Source organism: Rhinoderma darwinii, chromosome 1, assembly GCF_050947455.1.
Source record: "Rhinoderma darwinii isolate aRhiDar2 chromosome 1, aRhiDar2.hap1, whole genome shotgun sequence".
NCBI lineage: Eukaryota > Metazoa > Chordata > Amphibia > Anura > Rhinodermatidae > Rhinoderma > Rhinoderma darwinii.
In genome coordinates this window covers 667,464,382-667,485,861 of record NC_134687.1, presented here as the reverse complement: position 1 = coordinate 667,485,861, position 21,480 = coordinate 667,464,382, and the positions used below count along the sequence as shown (strand labels likewise).

General features: G+C 51.5%; 1 protein-coding gene across 3 annotated transcripts in view; it reads left to right on the top strand.

Annotated features, from left to right (window-relative positions):
• Positions 1 to 21,480, top strand: part of ARHGEF39 (Rho guanine nucleotide exchange factor 39) — a 53,303-nt gene that overhangs the window by 16,861 nt on the left and 14,962 nt on the right. For all 3 annotated transcript variants that reach the window (XM_075844278.1, XM_075844261.1, XM_075844270.1), the window contains exons 2-5: positions 3,223 to 3,362; positions 5,317 to 5,411; positions 6,536 to 6,656; positions 11,330 to 11,448. In XM_075844278.1, the coding sequence (XP_075700393.1) occupies positions 3,228 to 3,362; positions 5,317 to 5,411; positions 6,536 to 6,656; positions 11,330 to 11,448 (470 nt within the window). In that variant the 5' untranslated portion in view covers positions 3,223 to 3,227. The remainder of the gene's footprint in view (positions 1 to 3,222; positions 3,363 to 5,316; positions 5,412 to 6,535; positions 6,657 to 11,329; positions 11,449 to 21,480) is intronic.

Genomic DNA, 21,480 nt, shown 5'->3' with positions numbered 1-21,480 from the left:
AAGGAGGAGTGATTCCTGGGGTAGAGGTGACATCTCTGGGGAGAAGTGTTTACTGGGGTACGGGTGATGACACTGGGGAGGAGTAATTGCTGGGGTAGAGGTGACGTCACCGGGGAGGAGTAGTAATTACTGGGGTAGAGGTGACGTCACCGGGGAGGAGGAGTAATTACTGGGGTAGAGGTGACGTCACTGGGGAGGAGGAGTGATTACTGGGGTACGGGTGACGTCACTGGGGAGGAGGAGGAGTAATTACTGGGGTACGGGTGACGTCACTGGGGAGGAGTGATTACTGGGGTAGAGGTGACAGGGAGGAGTAATTACTGGGGTACGGGTGACGTTCACTGGGGAGGAGGAGTAATTACTGGGGTAGAGGTGACGTCACTGAGAGGGGGAGTGATTACTGGGGTAGAGGTGACGTCACAGGGGAGGAGGAGTAATTACTGTGGTACGGGTGACGTCACTTGGGAGGAGGAGTGATTACTGGGGCACGGGTGATGTCAATGTGGAGGAGGAGTAGTTACTGGGGTAGAGGTGACGTGACCGGGGAGAAGGAGTAATTTCTGGGGTACAGGTGACGTCACTGGGGAGGAGGAGTAATTACTGGGGTAGAGGTGACGTCACCGGGGAGGAGGAGTGATTTCTGGGGTACGGGTGACGTCACCGGGGAGGAGGAGTAATTACTGGGGTACGGGTGACGACACTGGGGAGGAGTAATTACTGGGGTAGAGGTGATGTCACCGGGGAGGAGTAATTACTGGGGTACGGGTGACGTCACTGGGGAGGAGGAGTAATTACTGGGGTAGAGGTGACATCACTGAGGAGGGGGAGTGATTACTGGGGTAGAGGTGACGTCACAGGGGAGAAGGAGTAATTACTGTGGTACCGGTGACGTTACTGGGGAGAAGGAGTAATTACTGTGGTACCGGTGACGTTACTGGGGAGGAGGAGTAATTACTGTGGTACGGGTGATGTCAATGTGGAGGAGGAGTAATTACTGGGGTAGAGGTGACGTGACCGGGGAGAAGGAGTAATTTCTGGGGTACGGGTGACGTCACTGGGGAGGAGGAGTAATTACTGGGGTAGAGGTGATGTCACCGGGGAGGAGTTTTTACTGGGGTACGGGTGACGTCACTGGGGAGGAGGAGTAATTGCTGGGGTAGAGGTGACGTGACCGGGGAGAAGGAGTAATTGCTGGGGTACGGGTGACGTCACTGGGGAGGAGGGGTAATTACTGGGGTAGAGGTGAAGTCACTGGGGAGGAGGGGTAATTACTGGAGTAGAGGTGAAGTCAATGGGGAGGAGGAGTGATTACTGGGGTAGAGGTGAAGTCACTGGGGAGGAGTAATTACCGGGGTACAGGTGACATCACTGGGGGGTACGGGTGACATCACTGGGGAGGAGGAGTGATTCCTGGGGTAGAGGTGACATCACTGGGGAGGAGGGGTAATTACTGGGGTACGGGTGACGTCACTGGGGAGGAGGAGTAATTACCAGGGTACAGGTGACATCACTGGGGGTACGGGTGACATCACTGGGAAGGAGGAGTGATTCCTGGGGTAGAGGTGACATCACTGGGGAGGAGGAGTGATTACTGGGGTACGGGTGACGTCACTGGGGAGGTGGAGTAATTACTGGGGTACGGGTGACGTCACTGGGGAGGAGGAGTAATTACTGGGGTAGAGGTGACGTCACTGAGGTGGGGGAGTGATTACTGGGGTAGAGGTGACGTCACTGAGGTGGGGGAGTGATTACTGGGGTAGAGGTGACGTCACTGAGGAGGGGGAGTGATTACTGGGGTAGAGGTGACGTCACAGGGGAGAAGGAGTAATTACTGTGGTACCGGTTACGTTACTGGGGAGGAGGAGTAATTACTGTGGTACGGGTGATGTCAATGTGGAGGAGGAGTAATTACTGGGGTAGAGGTGACGTGACCGGGGAGGAGTCATTTCTGGGGTACGGGTGACGTCACTGGGGAGGAGGAGTAATTACTGGGGTAGAGGTGATGTCACCGGGGAGGAGGAGTTTTTACTGGGGTACGGGTGACATCACTGGGGAGGAGGAGTAATTACTGGGGTAGAGGTGACGTCACTGGGGAGGTGGAGTAATTACCGGGGTACAGATGACATCACTGGGGAGGAGTGATTACCGGGGTAGAGGTGATGTCACTGGGGAGGAGGAGTGATTACTGGGGTAGAGGTGAAGTCACTGGGGAGGAGTGATTACTGGGGTAGAGGTGAAGTCACTGGGGAGGAGGAGTGATTACTTGGGTAGAGGTGAAGTCACTGGGGAGGAGGGGTAATTACTGGGGTAGAGGTGAAGTCACTGGGGAGGAGGGGTAATTATTGGGGTAGAGGTGAAGTCACTGGGGAGGAGGGGTAATTACTGGGGTAGAGGTGAAGTCACTGGGGAGGAGGGGTGATTACTGGGGTAGAGGTGAAGTCACTGGGGAGGAGGAGTGATTACTTGGGTAGAGTTGAAGTCACTGGGGAGGAGTAATTACCGGGGTACAGGTGACATCACTGGGGGGTCCCGGTGACATCTCTGGGGAGGAGTGATTACTGGGGTACGGGTGACGTCACTGGGGAGGAGGAGTGATTCCTGGGGTAGAGGTGACATCACTGGGGAGGAGGGGTAATTACTGGGGTACGGGTGACATCACTGGGAAGGAGGAGTAATTACCAGGGTACAGGTGACATCACTGGGGGGTATGGGTGACATCACTGGGGAGGAGGAGTGATTCCTGGGGTAGAGGTGACATCACTGGGGAGGAGGAGTGATTACTGGGGTATGGGTGACGTCACTGGGGAGGAGAAGTGATTACTGGGGTACGGGTGACGTCACTGGGGAGGAGGAGTGATTACTCGGGTACGGGTGACGTCACTAGGGAGGAGGAGTGATTACTGGGGTAGAGGTGACATCACTGGGGGGTACGGGTGACATCACTGGGGAGGAGGAGTGATTACTGGGGTGCGGGTGACGTCACTGGGGAGGAGGAGTGATTACTGGGGTACGGGTGACGTCACTCGGGAGGAGGAGTGATTACTGGGGTAGAGGTGACATCACTGGGGGTACGGGTGACATCACTGGGGAGGAGGAGTGATTACTGTGTTTAGGTTCTAGGTTGTATCTTTTGAAGGGGATTCTATGGCACTGGAGCTCTGCTATATGTATGCCCCTCCCCCATTCTGCACATGACCTGAGTGCTCCGCCCTCTTTTGACAGTCAGGATGATGATGTCACTTAGCGCTGAGTCCTCTGTCCATGATCAGAGAATTCGCTGGAGGAGGAAGAGAGAACGGACGGCCCGGGAACTGCTGGAGACGGAGCGATTGTATGTGGAGGAGCTGGAGCTGATCACCAAGGTAACCTGTTACTGGAGGACAGTCTATTACTCCCTGTTATCAGCCATGTCAGGCTGGGAGAGGATGACTGTAGGACAGGTGAATACAATCTATTGTTCTCTGTTATCAGGCATGTCAGGCTGGGGGGAGGATGACTGTAGGACAGGTGAATACAATCTATTGTTCTCTGTTATCAGACATGTCAGGCTGGGGGAGGATGAATGTAGGACAGGTGAATACAATCTATTGTTCTCTGTTATCAGACATGTCAGGCTGGGGGTTGGGATGACTATAGGACAGGTGAATACAATCTATTGTTCTCTGTTATCAGACATGTCAGGCTGGGATAGGATGACTGTAGGACAGGTGATTACAATCTATTGTTCTCTGTTATCAGACATGTCAGGCAGGGGGAGGATGACTGTAAGACAGGTGAATACAATCTATTGTTCTCTGTTATCAGACATGTCAGGCTGGGGAGGATGACTGTAGGACAGGAGGAGAATACAATCTATTGTTCTCTGTTATCAGACATGTCAGGCTGGGAGAGGATGACTGTAGGACAGGTGAATGCAATCTATTGTTCTCTGTTATCAGACATGTCAGGCTTGGGGAGGATGACTGTAGGACAGGTGAATACAATCTATTGTTCTCTGTTATCAGACATGTCAGGCTTGGGGAGGATGACTGTAGGACAGGTGAATACAATCTATTGTTCTCTGTTATCAGACATGTCAGGCTGGGGGGGATGACTGTAGGACAGGTGAATACAATCTATTGTTCTCTGTTATCAGACATGTCAGGCTGGGGGGGATGACTGTAGGACAGGTGAATACAATCTATTGTTCTCTGTTATTAGACATGTCAGGCTGGGGAGAGGATGACTGTAGGACAGGTGAATACAATCTATTGTTCTCTGTTACCAGACATGTCAGGCTGAGGGAGGATGACTGTAGGACAGGTGAATACAATCTATTATTCTCTGTTATCAGACACGTCAGGCTGGGGGAGGATGACTGTAGGACAGGTGAATACTATCTATTATTCTCTGTTATCAGACACGTCAGGCTGGGAGAGGATGACTGTAGGACAGGTGAATACAATCTATTGTTCTCTGTTACCAGACATGTCAGGCTGAGGGAGGATGACTGTAGGACAGGGGAATACAATCTATTGTTCTCTGTTATCAGACATGCCAGACTGGGGGGAGGATGACTGTAGGACAGGTGAATACAATCTATTGTCCTCTGTTATCAGACATTTCAGGCTGGGGGGGAGGATGACTGTAGGACAGGTGAATACAATCTATTGTTCTCTGTTATCAGACATGTCAGGCTGGGGGAGGATGACTGTAGGACAGGTGAATAGAATCTACTGTTCTCTGTTATCAGACATATCAGGATGGGGGGAGGATGACTGTAGGACAGGTGAATACAATCTATTGTTCTCTGTTATCAGACATGTCAGGCTGGGAGAGGATGACTGTCGGACAGGTGAATACAATCTATTGTTCTCTGTTATCAGACATGTCAGGCTGGGGGAGGATGACTGTAGGACAGGTGAATACAATCTATTGTTCTCTGTTATCAGACATGTCAGGCTGGGGAGGATGACTGTAGGACAGGTGAATACAATCTATTGTTCTCTGTTATCAGACGTCAGGCTGGGAGAGGATGACTGTAGGACATGTGAATACAATTTATTGTTCTCTGTTATCAGACATGTCAGGCTGGGGGAGGATGACTGTAGGACAGGTGGATACAATCTATTGTTCTTTGTTATCAGACATGTCAGGCTGGGAGAGGATGACTGTAGGACAGATGAATACAATCTATTGTTCTCTGTTATCAGACATGTCAGGCTGATCAATATGAGAATCTTTGGAGACATTTCCATGTATGTGACAGCCGCTCCTCTCGCACTTTATTAACCTCCAGACTGTGAGGTTCCTGTTTAATCTTCTCGTGTCTTCCAGCTCTATGATGAGGTCTTCAGAGCGCGCTGCGGGAGTCTTAAGCTGGCGCAGGAAGGAATTTGCGGCACCATCCCCAGTATAGTGAGAGTGAACAGGTGAGGTGTATGTGCGGATGAGGATGGATGGAGAGGTGGACGGGTGGCTGGAGAGTTTGGACGGGCGTCTGGAGAGTTTGGACGGGCGTCTGGAGAGGGGGACGGGCGTCTGGAGAGGGGGACGGGCGTCTGGAGAGGGGGACGGGCGTCTGGAGAGGGGGACGGGCGTCTGGAGAGGGGGACGGGCGTCTGGAGAGTTTGGACGGGCGTCTGGAGAGTTTGGACGGGCGTCTGGAGAGTTTGGACGGGCGTCTGGAGAGTTTGGACGGGCGTCTGGAGAGTTTGGACGGGCGCCTGGAGAGTTTGGACGGGCGCCTGGAGAGTTTGGACGGGCGTCTGGAGAGTTTGGACGGGCGTCTGGAGAGTTTGGACGGGCGTCTGGAGAGTTTGGACGGGCGTCTGGAGAGTTTGGACGGGCGTCTGGAGAGTTTGGACGGGCGTCTGGAGAGTTTGGACGGGCGTCTGGAGAGTTTGGACGGGCGTCTGGAGAGTTTGGACGGGCGTCTGGAGAGTTTGGACGGGCGTCTGGAGAGTTTGGACGGGCGTCTGGAGAGTTTGGACGGGCGTCTGGAGAGTTTGGACGGGCGTCTGGAGAGTTTGGACGGGCGTCTGGAGAGTTTGGACGGGCGTCTGGAGAGTTTGGACGGGCGTCTGGAGAGTTTGGACGGGCGTCTGGAGAGTTTGGACGGGCGTCTGGAGAGTTTGGACGGGCGTCTGGAGAGTTTGGACGGGCGTCTGGAGAGTTTGGACGGGCGTCTGGAGAGTGTGGACGGGCGTCTGGAGAGTGTGGACGGGCGTCTGGAGAGTGTGGACGGGCGTCTGGAGAGTGTGGACGGGCGTCTGGAGAGTTTGGACGGGCGTCTGGAGAGTGTGGACGGGCGTCTGGAGAGTGTGGACGGGCGTCTGGAGAGTGTGGACGAGGATTGGGTATGGAAATGATGTGTCCAGTATAGAGTTACCCCTTCCCCTCCCGCGCCCCCCCCTGGATTAGCAGTACCATGTGACCGCTCCTGTATTACTCAGTTCTGGGTTTTCGGTGCAGTGAGGGTTGCGGTCACTTGACTGTGGGTGAGGGGCAGCGTGCAGGTGGAGTAGAGACGTGACAGCCATGCTGTGTGTTTCAGGTCTCTGCTCATGTCTCTGGAGCGGGATATGGCGCCCTCCGGCTTCCAGAACTTTTCCCCGTATCTGCACCTCTACGAGAAGCACGCCGACTGTCTGGAAGCCACGCGACACGCCGTACAGGTGAGCGTCCACCGATCCCCGACATGTACCTTGTGACAAACACCTCTCTGCTGCACTGTATTCTGCTCTGCTGTGCATCATGTTCAAGGGGTTTTCTCATAAGGGACTTTTATGACCTCTCCGCAGGAGCAGAAAGAGGTAGAACGGGGTTTAGGGGTCCCCGTTCTAGAGATCAGTGCCAGTGGTGGGACCCTCATTTATCTGACATTTGACATATCCCGTGCATCCTGTGCATATGTCATAAATGTCCCTGATGGGAAAACCCCTTAAAATCTACAGAATGCAGGGTCCTGATATCTCGTCTCCTTGCTGGGGGCGTGCTGACTGCTGGGGGCGTGCTGACTGCTTGGGGGCGTGCTGACTGCTTGGGGGCGTGCTGACTGCTGGGGGGGGCGTGCTGGCTGCTGGGGGTGCGTGCTGACTGCTGGGGGTGCGTGCTGACTGCTGGGGGTGCGTGCTGACTGCTGGGGGTGCGTGCTGACTGCTGGGGGTGCGTGCTGACTGCTGGGGGTGCGTGCTGACTGCTGGGGGTGCGTGCTGACTGCTGGGGGTGCGTGCTGACTGCTGGGGGTGCGTGCTGACTGCTGGGGGTGCGTGCTGACTGCTGGGGGTGCGTGCTGACTGCTGGGGGTGCGAGCTGACTGCTGGGGGTGCGAGCTGACTGCTGGGGGTGCGAGCTGACTGCTGGGGGTGCGTGCTGACTGCTGGGGGTGCGTGCTGACTGCTGGGGGTGCGTGCTGACTGCTGCGGGTGCGTGCTGACTGCTGGGGGTGCGTGCTGACTGCTGGGGGTGCGTGCTGACTGCTGGGGGTGCGTGCTGACTGCTGGGGGTGCGTGCTGACTGCTGGGGGTGCGTGCTGACTGCTGGGGGGCGTGCTGACTGCTGGGGGGCGTGCTGACTGCTGGGGGCGTGCTGACCCTTGGTTCCTGACATCTTGTCTCCTCGCTGGGGGCATGCTGACTGCTGAGGGCGTGCTGACATCTCGTCTTCTCGCTGGGCGCGTGCTGACAACTCGTCTCCTCGCTGGGGGCATGCTGACTGCTGAGGGCGTGCTGACATCTCGTCTCCTCGCTGGGGGCGTGCTGACATCTCGTCTCCTCGCTGGGGGCGTGCTGACATCTCGTCTCCTCGCTGGGGGCGTGCTGACATCTCGTCTCCTCGCTGGGGGCGTGCTGACATCTCGTCTCCTCGCTGGGGGCGTGCTGACATCTCGTCTCCTCGCTGGGGGCGTGTTGACTTCTCGTCTCCTCGCTGGGGGCGTGTTGACATCTCGTCTCCTCGTTGGGGGCGTGCTGACATCTCGTCTCCTCGCTGGGGGCGTGCTGACATCTCGTCTCCTCGCTGGGGGCGTGCTGACATCTCGTCTCCTCGCTGGGGGCGTCCTGACATCTCGTCTCCTCGCTGGGGGCGTCCTGACATCTCGTCTCCTCGCTGGGGGCATGCTGACTGCTGAGGGCGTGCTGACATCTCGTCTCCTCGCTGGGGGCATGCTGACTGCTGAGGGTGTGCTGACATCTCGTCTCCTCGCAGGGGGCGTGCTGACATCTCGTCTCCTCGCTGGGGGCGTGCTGACATCTCGTCCCCTCGCTGGGGGGGGGGTGTGACATCTCGTCTCCTCGCTGGGGGCATGCTGACATCTCGTCTCCTCGCTGGGGGCGTGCTGACATCTCGTCTCCTCGCTGGGGGCGTGCTGACATCTCGTCTCCTCGCTGGGGGCGTGCTGACATCTCGTCTCCTCGCTGGGGGCGTGCTGACATCTCGTCTCCTCGCTGGGGGCGTCCTGACATCTCGTCTCCTCGCTGGGGGCGTCCTGACATCTCGTCTCCTCGCTGGGGGCGTCCTGACATCTCGTCTCCTCGCTGGGGGCGTCCTGACATCTCGTCTCCTCGCTGGGGGCGTCCTGACATCTCGTCTCCTCGCTGGGGGCATGCTGACTGCTGAGGGCGTGCTCACATCTCGTCTCCTCGCTGGGGGCATGCTGACTGCTGAGGGCGTGCTGACATCTCGTCTCCTCGCTGGGGGCGTGCTGACATCTCGTCTCCTCGCTGGGGGCGTGCTGACATCTCGTCTCCTCGCTGGGGGCGTGCTGACATCTCGTCTCCTCGCTGGGGGCGTGCTGACATCTCGTCTCCTCGCTGGGGGCGTGCTGACATCTCGTCTCCTCGCTGGGGGCGTGCTGACATCTCGTCTCCTCGCTGGGGGCGTGCTGACATCTCGTCTCCTCGCTGGGGGCGTGCTGACATCTCGTCTCCTCGCTGGGGGCGTGCTGACATCTCGTCTCCTCGCTGGGGGCGTGCTGACATCTCGTCTCCTCGCTGGGGGCGTGCTGACATCTCGTCTCCTCGCTGGGGGCGTGCTGACATCTCGTCTCCTCGCTGGGGGCGTGCTGACATCTCGTCTCCTCGCTGGGGGCATGCTGACTGTTGAGGGCGTGCTGACATCTCGTCTCCTCGCTGGGGGCATGCTGACTGCTGATGGTGTGCTGACATCTCGTCTCCTCACAGGGGGCGTGCTGACATCTCGTCTCCTCGCTGGGGGCGTGTGACATCTCGTCTCCTCGCTGGGGACGTGCTGACATCTCGTCTCCTCGCTGGGGGCGTGCTGACATCTCGTCTCCTCGCTGGGGGCGTGCTGACATCTCGTCTCCTCGCTGGGGGCGTGCTGACATCTCGTCTCCTCGCTGGGGGCGTGCTGACATCTCGTCTCCTCGCTGGGGGCGTGCTGACATCTCGTCTCCTCGCTGGGGGCGTGCTGACATCTCGTCTCCTCGCTGGGGGCGTGCTGACATCTCGTCTCCTCGCTGGGGGCGTGCTGACATCTCGTCTCCTCGCTGGGGGCGTGCTGACATCTCGTCTCCTCGCTGGGGGCGTGCTGACATCTCGTCTCCTCGCTGGGGGCGTGCTGACATCTCGTCTCCTCGCTGGGGGCGTGCTGACATCTCGTCTCCCCGCTGGGGGCGTGCTGACATCTCGTCTCCTCGCTGGGGGCGTGCTGACATCTCGTCTCCTCGCTGGGGGCGTGCTGACATCTCGTCTCCTCGCTGGGGGCGTGCTGACATCTCGTCTCCTCGCTGGGGGCGTGCTGACATCTCGTCTCCTCGCTGGGGGCGTGCTGACATCTCGTCTCCTCGCTGGGGGCGTGCTGACATCTCGTCTCCTCGCTGGGGGCGTGCTGACATCTCGTCTCCTCGCTGGGGGCGTGCTGACATCTCGCCTCCTCGCTGGGGGCGTGCTGACATCTCGCCTCCTCGCTGGGGGCGTGCTGACATCTCGCCTCCTCGCTGGGGGCGTGCTGACATCTCGCCTCCTCGCTGGGGGCGTGCTGACATCTCGTCTCCTCGCTGGGGGCGTGCTGACATCTCGTCTCCTCGCTGGGGGCGTGCTGACATCTCGTCTCCTCGCTGGGGGCGTGCTGACATCTCGTCTCCTCGCTGGGGGTGTGCTGACTGCTGAGGGCGTGCTGACATCTCGTCTCCTCGCTGGGGGCGTGCTGACATCTCGTCTCCTCGCTGGGGGCGTGCTGACATCTCGTCTCCTCGCTGGGGGTGTGCTGACTGCTGAGGGCGTGCTGACATCTCGTCTCCTCGCTGGGGGCGTGCTGACATCTCGTCTCCTCGCTGGGGGCGTGTGACATCTCGTCTCCTCGCTGGGGACGTGCTGACATCTCGTCTCCTCGCTGGGGGCGTGCTGACATCTCGTCTCCTCGCTGGGGGCGTGCTGACATCTCGTCTCCTCGCTGGGGGCGTGCTGACATCTCGTCTCCTCGCTGGGGGCGTGCTGACATCTCGTCTCCTCGCTGGGGGCGTGCTGACATCTCGTCTCCTCGCTGGGGGCGTGCTGACATCTCGTCTCCTCGCTGGGGGCGTGCTGACATCTCGTCTCCTCGCTGGGGGCGTGCTGACATCTCGTCTCCTCGCTGGGGGCGTGCTGACATCTCGTCTCCTCGCTGGGGGCGTGCTGACATCTCGTCTCCTCGCTGGGGGCGTGCTGACATCTCGTCTCCTCGCTGGGGGCGTGCTGACATCTCGCCTCCTCGCTGGCGCCGTGCTGACATCTCGCCTCCTCGCTGGCGCCGTGCTGACATCTCGCCTCCTCGCTGGCGCCGTGCTGACATCTCGCCTCCTCGCTGGCGCCGTGCTGACATCTCGCCTCCTCGCTGGGGGCGTGCTGACATCTCGCCTCCTCGCTGGGGGCGTGCTGACATCTCGCCTCCTCGCTGGGGGCGTGCTGACATCTCGTCTCCTCGCTGGGGGCGTGCTGACATCTCGTCTCCTCGCTGGGGGTGTGCTGACTGCTGAGGGCGTGCTGACATCTCGTCTCCTCGCTGGGGGCGTGCTGACATCTCGTCTCCTCGCTGGGGGCGTGTGACATCTCGTCTCCTCGCTGGGGGCGTGCTGACATCTCGTCTCCTCGCTGGGGGCGTGCTGACATCTCGTCTCCTCGCTGGGGGCGTGCTGACATCTCGTCTCCTCGCTGGGGGCGTGTGACATCTCGTCTCCTCGCTGGGGACGTGCTGACATCTCGTCTCCTCGCTGGGGGCGTGCTGACATCTCGTCTCCTCGCTGGGGGCGTGCTGACATCTCGTCTCCTCGCTGGGGGCGTGCTGACATCTCGTCTCCTCGCTGGGGGCGTGCTGACTGCTGAGGGCGTGCTGACATATCGTTTCCTTCTAGTCGCAGATGAAGAAGAATAAATCTTTTGCTCGTTTCATGAAGCTGCAGGAATCTCGTCCAGAGTGTCAGGGCCGGAGCCTGGAGCAGCTGCTGGAGCGCCCCCTACAGAGAGTCATGAAGTAAATCATCCCATAATCTGTCATCCCATAATCCGGCATCTATATCATACACTGTACTATGTGTCTTACTAGAGAACGTCCAACACTCCGGACTGCTTTATAATCCGGCATCCCATAATCCGGCATCTATACCATACACTGTACTATGCGTTTTACTAGAGAACGTCCAACACTCCGGACTGCTTTATAATCCGGCATCCCATAATCCAGCATCTATATCATACACTGTACTATGCGTTTTACTAGAGAACGTCCAACACTCCGGACTGCTTTATAATCCGGCATCCCATAATCCGGCATCTATATCATACACTGTACTATGTGTTTTACTAGAGAACGTCCAACACTCCGGACTGCTTTATAATCCGGCATCCCATAATCCGGCATCTATATCATACACTGTACTATGTGTCTTACTAGAGAACGTCCAACACTCCGGACTGCTTTATAATCTGTCATCCCATAATCCGGCATCTATATCATACACTGTACTATGTGTCTTACTAGAGAACGTCCAACACTCCGGACTGCTTTATAATCCGGCATCCCATAATCCGGCATCTATATCATACACTGTACTATGCGTTTTACTAGAGAACGTCCAACACTCCGGACTGCTTTATAATCCGGCATCCCATAATCCGGCATCTATATCATACACTGTACTATGTGTTTTACTAGAGAACGTCCAACACTCCGGACTGCTTTATAATCCGGCATCCCATAATCCGGCATCTATATCATACACTGTACTATGTGTCTTACTAGAGAACGTCCAACACTCCGGACTGCTTTATAATCCGGCATCCCATAATCCGGCATCTATATCATACACTGTACTATGTGTTTTACTAGAGGACGTCCAACACTGCGGACTGCTTTATAATCCGGCATCCCATAATCCGGCATCTATATCATACACTGTACTATGCGTTTTACTAGAGAACGTCCAACACTCCGGACTGCTTTATAATCCGGCATCCCATAATCCGGCATCTATATCATACACTGTACTATGTGTTTTACTAGAGAACGTCCAACACTCCGGACTGCTTTATAATCCGGCATCCCATAATCCGGCATCTATACCATACACTGTACTATGTGTCTTACTAGAGAACGTCCAACACTCCGGACTGCTTTATAATCCGGCATCCCATAATCCAGCATCTATACCATACACTGTACTATGTGTCTTACTAGAGAACGTCCAACACTCCGGACTGCTTTATAATCCGGCATCCCATAATCCGGCATCTATATCATACACTGTACTATGTGTCTTACTAGAGAACGCCCAACACTCCGGACTGCTTTATAATCCGGCATCCCATAATCCAGCATCTATACCATACACTGTACTATGTGTCTTACTAGAGAACGTCCAACACTCCGGACTGCTTTATAATCCGGCATCCCATAATCCGGCATCTATATCATACACTGTACTATGTGTCTTACTAGAGAACGTCCAACACTCCGGACTGCTTTATAATCCGGCATCCCATAATCCGGCATCTATATCATACACTGTACTATGTGTTTTACTAGAGAACGTCCAACACTCCGGACTGCTTTATAATCCGGCATCCCATAATCCGGCATCTATACCATACACTGTACTATGTGTCTTACTAGAGAACGTCCAACACTCCGGACTGCTTTATAATCCGGCATCCCATAATCCGGCATCTATATCATACACTGTACTATGTGTTTTACTAGAGGACGTCCAACACTGCGGACTGCTTTATAATCCGGCATCCCATAATCCGGCATCTATATCATACACTGTACTATGCGTTTTACTAGAGAACGTCCAACACTCCGGACTGCTTTATAATCCGGCATCCCATAATCCGGCATCTATACCATACACTGTACTATGTGTCTTACTAGAGAACGTCCAACACTCCGGACTGCTTTATAATCCGGCATCCCATAATCCGGCATCTATATCATACACTGTACTATGTGTCTTACTAGAGGACGTCCAACACTGCGGACTGCTTTATAATCCGGCATCCCATAATCCGGCATCTATATCATACACTGTACTATGTGTCTTACTAGAGAACGTCCAACACTGCTGACTGCTTTATAATCCGGCATCCCATAATCCGGCATCTATATCATACACTGTACTATGTGTCTTACTAGAGAACGTCCAACACTCCGGACTGCTTTATAATCCGGCATCCCATAATCCGGCATCTATAGCATACACTGTACTATGCGTTTTACTAGAGAACGTCCAACACTCCGGACTGCTTTATAATCCGGCATCCCATAATCCGGCATCTATATCATACACTGTACTATGTGTTTTACTAGAGGACGTCCAACACTGCGGACTGCTTTATAATCCGGCATCCCATAATCCGGCATCTATATCATACACTGTACTATGTGTCTTACTAGAGAACGTCCAACACTCCGGACTGCTTTATAATCCGGCATCCCATAATCCGGCATCTATATCATACACTGTACTATGCGTTTTACTAGAGAACGCCCAACACTCCGGACTGCTTTATAATCCGGCATCCCATAATCCGGCATCTATATCATACACTGTACTATGTGTTTTACTAGAGAACGTCCAACACTCCGGACTGCTTTATAATCCGGCATCCCATAATCCGGCATCTATATCATACACTGTACTATGTGTCTTACTAGAGAACGTCCAACACTCCGGACTGCTTTATAATCCGGCATCCCATAATCCGGCATCTATATCATACACTGTACTATGTGTTTTACTAGAGAACGTCCAACACTCCGGACTGCTTTATAATCCGGCATCCCATAATCCGGCATCTATATCATACACTGTACTATGTGTCTTACTAGAGAACGTCCAACACTCCGGACTGCTTTATAATCCGGCATCCCATAATCCGGCATCTATAGCATACACTGTACTATGCGTTTTACTAGAGAACGTCCAACACTCCGGACTGCTTTATAATCCGGCATCCCATAATCCGGCATCTATATCATACACTGTACTATGTGTTTTACTAGAGGACGTCCAACACTGCGGACTGCTTTATAATCCGGCATCCCATAATCCGGCATCTATATCATACACTGTACTATGTGTCTTACTAGAGAACGTCCAACACTCCGGACTGCTTTATAATCCGGCATCCCATAATCCGGCATCTATATCATACACTGTACTATGTGTCTTACTAGAGAACGTCCAACACTCCGGACTGCTTTATAATCCGGCATCCCATAATCCGCCATCTATATCATACACTGTACTATGCGTTTTACTAGAGAACGTCCAACACTCCGGACTGCTTTATAATCCGGCATCCCATAATCCGGCATCTATATCATACACTGTACTATGCGTTTTACTAGAGAACGTCCAACACTCCGGACTGCTTTATAATCCGGCATCCCATAATCCGGCATCTATATCATACACTGTACTATGCGTTTTACTAGAGAACGTCCAACACTCCGGACTGCTTTATAATCCGGCATCCCATAATCCGGCATCTATAGCATACACTGTACTATGTGTCTTACTAGAGAACGTCCAACACTCCGGACTGCTTTATAATCCGGCATCCCATAATCCGGCATCTATATCATACACTGTACTATGTGTCTTACTAGAGAACGTCCAACACTGCGGACTGCTTTATAATCCGGCATCCCATAATCCGGCATCTATATCATACACTGTACTATGTGTCTTACTAGAGAACGTCCAACACTCCGGACTGCTTTATAATCCGGCATCCCATAATCCAGCATCTATATCATACACTGTACTATGTGTCTTACTAGAGAACGTCCAACACTCCGGACTGCTTTATAATCCGGCATCCCATAATCCGGCATCTATATCATACACTGTACTATGTGTTTTACTAGAGAACGTCCAACACTGCTGACTGCTTTATAATCCGGCATCCCATAATCCGGCATCTATACCATACACTGTACTATGTGTTTTACTAGAGAACGTCCAACACTCCGGACTGCTTTATAATCCGGCATCCCATAATCCGGCATCTATATCATACACTGTACTATGTGTCTTACTAGAGAACGTCCAACACTGCGGACTGCTTTATAATCCGGCATCCCATAATCCGGCATCTATATCATACACTGTACTATGTGTTTTACTAGAGAACGTCCAACACTCCGGACTGCTTTATAATCCGGCATCCCATAATCCGGCATCTATATCATACACTGTACTATGTGTCTTACTAGAGAACGTCCAACACTCCGGACTGCTTTATAATCCGGCATCCCATAATCCGGCATCTATATCATACACTGTACTATGTGTTTTACTAGAGGACGTCCAACACTGCGGACTGCTTTATAATCCGGCATCCCATAATCCGGCATCTATATCATACACTGTACTATGCGTTTTACTAGAGAACGTCCAACACTCCGGACTGCTTTATAATCCGGCATCCCATAATCCGGCATCTATATCATACACTGTACTATGTGTCTTACTAGAGAACGTCCAACACTCCGGACTGCTTTATAATCCGGCATCCCATAATCCGGCATCTATATCATACACTGTACTATGTGTCTTACTAGAGAACGTCCAACACTCCGGACTGCTTTATAATCCGGCATCCCATAATCCGGCATCTATATCATACACTGTACTATGTGTCTTACTAGAGAACGTCCAACACTCCGGACTGCTTTATAATCCGGCATCCCATAATCCGGCATCTATATCATACACTGTACTATGCGTTTTACTAGAGAACGTCCAACACTGCGGACTGCTTTATAATCCGGCATCCCATAATCCGGCATCTATATCATACACTGTACTATGTGTTTTACTAGAGGACGTCCAACACTCCGGACTGCTTTATAATCCGGCATCCCATAATCCGGCATCTATATCATACACTGTACTATGTGTCTTACTAGAGAACGTCCAACACTCCGGACTGCTTTATAATCCGGCATCCCATAATCCGGCATCTATATCATACACTGTACTATGCGTTTTACTAGAGAACGTCCAACACTGCGGACTGCTTTATAATCCGGCATCCCATAATCCGGCATCTATATCATACACTGTACTATGTGTTTTACTAGAGGACGTCCAACACTCCGGACTGCTTTATAATCCGGCATCCCATAATCCGGCATCTATACCATACACTGTACTATGTGTTTTACTAGAGAACGTCCAACACTCCGGACTGCTTTATAATCCGGCATCCCATAATCCGGCATCTATATCATACACTGTACTATGTGTCTTACTAGAGAACGTCCAACACTCCGGACTGCTTTATAATCTGTCATCCCATAATCCGGCATCTATATCATACACTGTACTATGTGTTTTACTAGAGAACGTCCAACACTCCGGACTGCTTTATAATCCGGCATCCCATAATCCGGCATCTATATCATACACTGTACTATGTGTCTTACTAGAGAACGTCCAACACTCCGGACTGCTTTATAATCCGGCATCCCATAATCCGGCATCTATATCATACACTGTACTATGTGTCTTACTAGAGAACGTCCAACACTCCGGACTGCTTTATAATCCGGCATCCCATAATCCGGCATCTATATCATACACTGTACTATGTGTCTTACTAGAGAACGTCCAACACTCCGGACTGCTTTATAATCTGTCATCCCATAATCCGGCATCTATATCATACACTGTACTATGTGTTTTACTAGAGAACGTCCAACACTCCGGACTGCTTTATAATCCGGCATCCCATAATCCGGCATCTATATCATACACTGTACTATGTGTCTTACTAGAGAACGTCCAACACTCCGGACTGCTTTATAATCCGGCATCCCATAATCCGGCATCTATACCATACACTGTACTATGTGTCTTACTAGAGAACGTCCAACACTCCGGACTGCTTTATAATCCGGCATCCCATAATCCGGCATCTATATAATACACTGTACTATGTGTCTTACTAGAGAACGTCCAACACTCCGGACTGCTTTATAATCCGGCATCCCATAATCCGGCATCTATACCATACACTGTACTATGTGTCTTACTAGAGAACGTCCAACACTCCGGACTGCTTTATAATCCGGCATCCCATAATCCAGCATCTATACCATACACTGTACTATGTGTCTTACTAGAGAACGTCCAACACTCCGGACTGCTTTATAATCCGGCATCCCATAATCCGGCATCTATATCATACACTGTACTATGTGTCTTACTAGAGAACGCCCAACACTCCGGACTGCTTTATAATCCGGCATCCCATAATCCGGCATCTATATCATACACTGTACTATGTGTCTTACTAGAGAACGTCCAACACTCCGGACTGCTTTATAATCCGGCATCCCATAATCCGGCATCTATATCATACACTGTACTATGTGTCTTACTAGAGAACGTCCAACACTCCGGACTGCTTTATAATCCGGCATCCCATAATCCAGCATCTATACCATACACTGTACTATGTGTTTTACTAGAGAACGTCCAACACTCCGGACTGCTTTATAATCCGGCATCCCATAATCCGGCATCTATATCATACACTGTACTATGTGTCTTACTAGAGAACGTCCAACACTCCGGACTGCTTTATAATCCGGCATCCCATAATCCGGCATCTATATCATACACTGTACTATGTGTCTTACTAGAGAACGTCCAACACTGCGGACTGCTTTATAATCCGGCATCCCATAATCCGGCATCTATATCATACACTGTACTATGTGTTTTACTAGAGAACGTCCAACACTCCGGACTGCTTTATAATCCGGCATCCCATAATCCGGCATCTATATCATACACTGTACTATGTGTCTTACTAGAGAACGTCCAACACTCCGGACTGCTTTATAATCCGGCATCCCATAATCCGGCATCTATATCATACACTGTACTATGTGTCTTACTAGAGAACGTCCAACACTCCGGACTGCTTTATAATCCGGCATCCCATAATCCGGCATCTATATCATACACTGTACTATGTGTCTTACTAGAGAACGTCCAACACTCCGGACTGCTTTATAATCCGGCATCCCATAATCCGGCATCTATATCATACACTGTACTATGCGTTTTACTAGAGAACGTCCAACACTCCGGACTGCTTTATAATCCGGCATCCCATAATCCGGCATCTATATCATACACTGTACTATGCGTTTTACTAGAGAACGTCCAACACTCCGGACTGCTATATAATCTGGCATCCCATAATCCAGCATCTATAGCATACACTGTACTATGCGTTTTACTAGAGAACGTCCAACACTCCGGACTGCTTTATAATCCGGCATCCCATAATCCGGCATCTATATCATACACTGTACTATGTGTCTTACTAGAGAACGTCCAACACTCCAGACTGCTTTATAATCCGGCATCCCATAATCCAGCATCTATATCATACACTGTACTATGTGTCTTACTAGAGAACGTCCAACACTCCGGACTGCTTTATAATCCGGCATCCCATAATCCGGCATCTATATCATACACTGTACTATGTGTCTTACTAGAGAACGTCCAACACTCCGGACTGCTTTATAATCCGGCATCCCATAATCCGGCATCTATACCATACACTGTACTATGTGTTTTACTAGAGGACGTCCAACACTCCGGACTGCTATATAATCCGGCATCCCATAATCCGGCATCTATATCATACACTGTACTATGTGTCTTACTAGAGAACGTCCAACACTCCGGACTGCTTTATAATCCGGCATCCCATAATCCGGCATCTATATCATACACTGTACTATGTGTCTTACTAGAGAACGTCCAACACTCCGGACTGCTATATAATCTGGCATCCCATAATCCGGCATCTATATCATACACTGTACTATGTGTCTTACTAGAGAACGTCCAACACTCCGGACTGCTTTATAATCCAGCATCCCATAATCCGGCATCTATATCATACACTGTACTATGTGTCTTACTAGAGAACGTCCAACACTCCGGACTGCTTTATAATCCGGCATCCCATAATCCGGCATCTATATCATACACTGTACTATGTGTCTTACTAGAGAACGTCCAACACTCCGGACTGCTTTATAATCCGGCATCCCATAATCCGGCATCTATATCATACACTGTACTATGTGTCTTACTAGAGAACGTCCAACACTCCGGACTGCTTTATAATCCGGCATCCCATAATCCGGCATCTATATCATACACTGTACTATGTGTTTTACTAGAGAACGTCCAACACTCCGGACTGCTTTATAATCCGGCATCCCATAATCCGGCATCTATACCATACACTGTACTATGTGTTTTACTAGAGGACGTCCAACACTCCGGACTGCTATATAATCCGGCATCCCATAATCCGGCATCTATACCATACACTGTACTATGTGTCTTACTAGAGAACGTCCAACACTCCGGACTGCTTTATAATCCGGCATCCCATAATCCGGCATCTATATCATACACTGTACTATGTGTCTTACTAGAGAACGTCCAACACTCCGGACTGCTTTATAATCCGGCATCCCATAATCCGGCATCTATACCATACACTGTACTATGCGTTTTACTAGAGAACGTCCAACACTCCGGACTGCTTTATAATCCGGCATCCCATAATCCAGCATCTATATCATACACTGTACTATGCGTTTTACTAGAGAACGTCCAACACTCCGGACTGCTTTATAATCCGGCATCCCATAATCCGGCATCTATATCATACACTGTACTATGTGTTTTACTAGAGAACGTCCAACACTCCGGACTGCTTTATAATCCGGCATCCCATAATCCGGCATCTATATCATACACTGTACTATGTGTCTTACTAGAGAACGTCCAACACTCCGGACTGCTTTATAATCTGTCATCCCATAATCCGGCATCTATATCATACACTGTACTATGTGTCTTACTAGAGAACGTCCAACACTCCGGACTGCTTTATAATCCGGCATCCCATAATCCAGCATCTATACCATACACTGTACTATGTGTCTTACTAGAGAACGTCCAACACTCCGGACTGCTTTATAATCCGGCATCCCATAATCCGGCATCTATATCATACACTGTACTATGCGTTTTACTAGAGAACGTCCAACACTCCGGACTGCTTTATAATCCGGCATCCCATAATCCGGCATCTATATCATACACTGTACTATGTGTTTTACTAGAGAACGTCCAACACTCCGGACTGCTTTATAATCCGGCATCCCATAATCCGGCATCTATATCATACACTGTACTATGTGTCTTACTAGAGAACGTCCAACACTCCGGACTGCTTTATAATCCGGCATCCCATAATCCGGCATCTATATCATACACTGTACTATGTGTTTTACTAGAGGACGTCCAACACTGCGGACTGCTTTATAATCCGGCATCCCATAATCCGGCATCTATATCATACACTGTACTATGCGTTTTACTAGAGAACGTCCAACACTCCGGACTGCTTTATAATCCGGCATCCCATAATCCGGCATCTATATCATACACTGTACTATGTGTTTTACTAGAGAACGTCCAACACTCCGGACTGCTTTATAATCCGGCATCCCATAATCCGGCATCTATACCATACACTGTACTATGTGTCTTACTAGAGAACGTCCAACACTCCGGACTGCTTTATAATCCGGCATCCCATAATCCAGCATCTATACCATACACTGTACTATGTGTCTTACTAGAGAACGTCCAACACTCCGGACTGCTTTATAATCCGGCATCCCATAATCCGGCATCTATATCATACACTGTACTATGTGTCTTACTAGAGAACGCCCAACACTCCGGACTGCTTTATAATCCGGCATCCCATAATCCAGCATCTATACCATACACTGTACTATGTGTCTTACTAGAGAACGTCCAACACTCCGGACTGCTTTATAATCCGGCATCCCATAATCCGGCATCTATATCATACACTGTACTATGTGTCTTACTAGAGAACGTCCAACACTCCGGACTGCTTTATAATCCGGCATCCC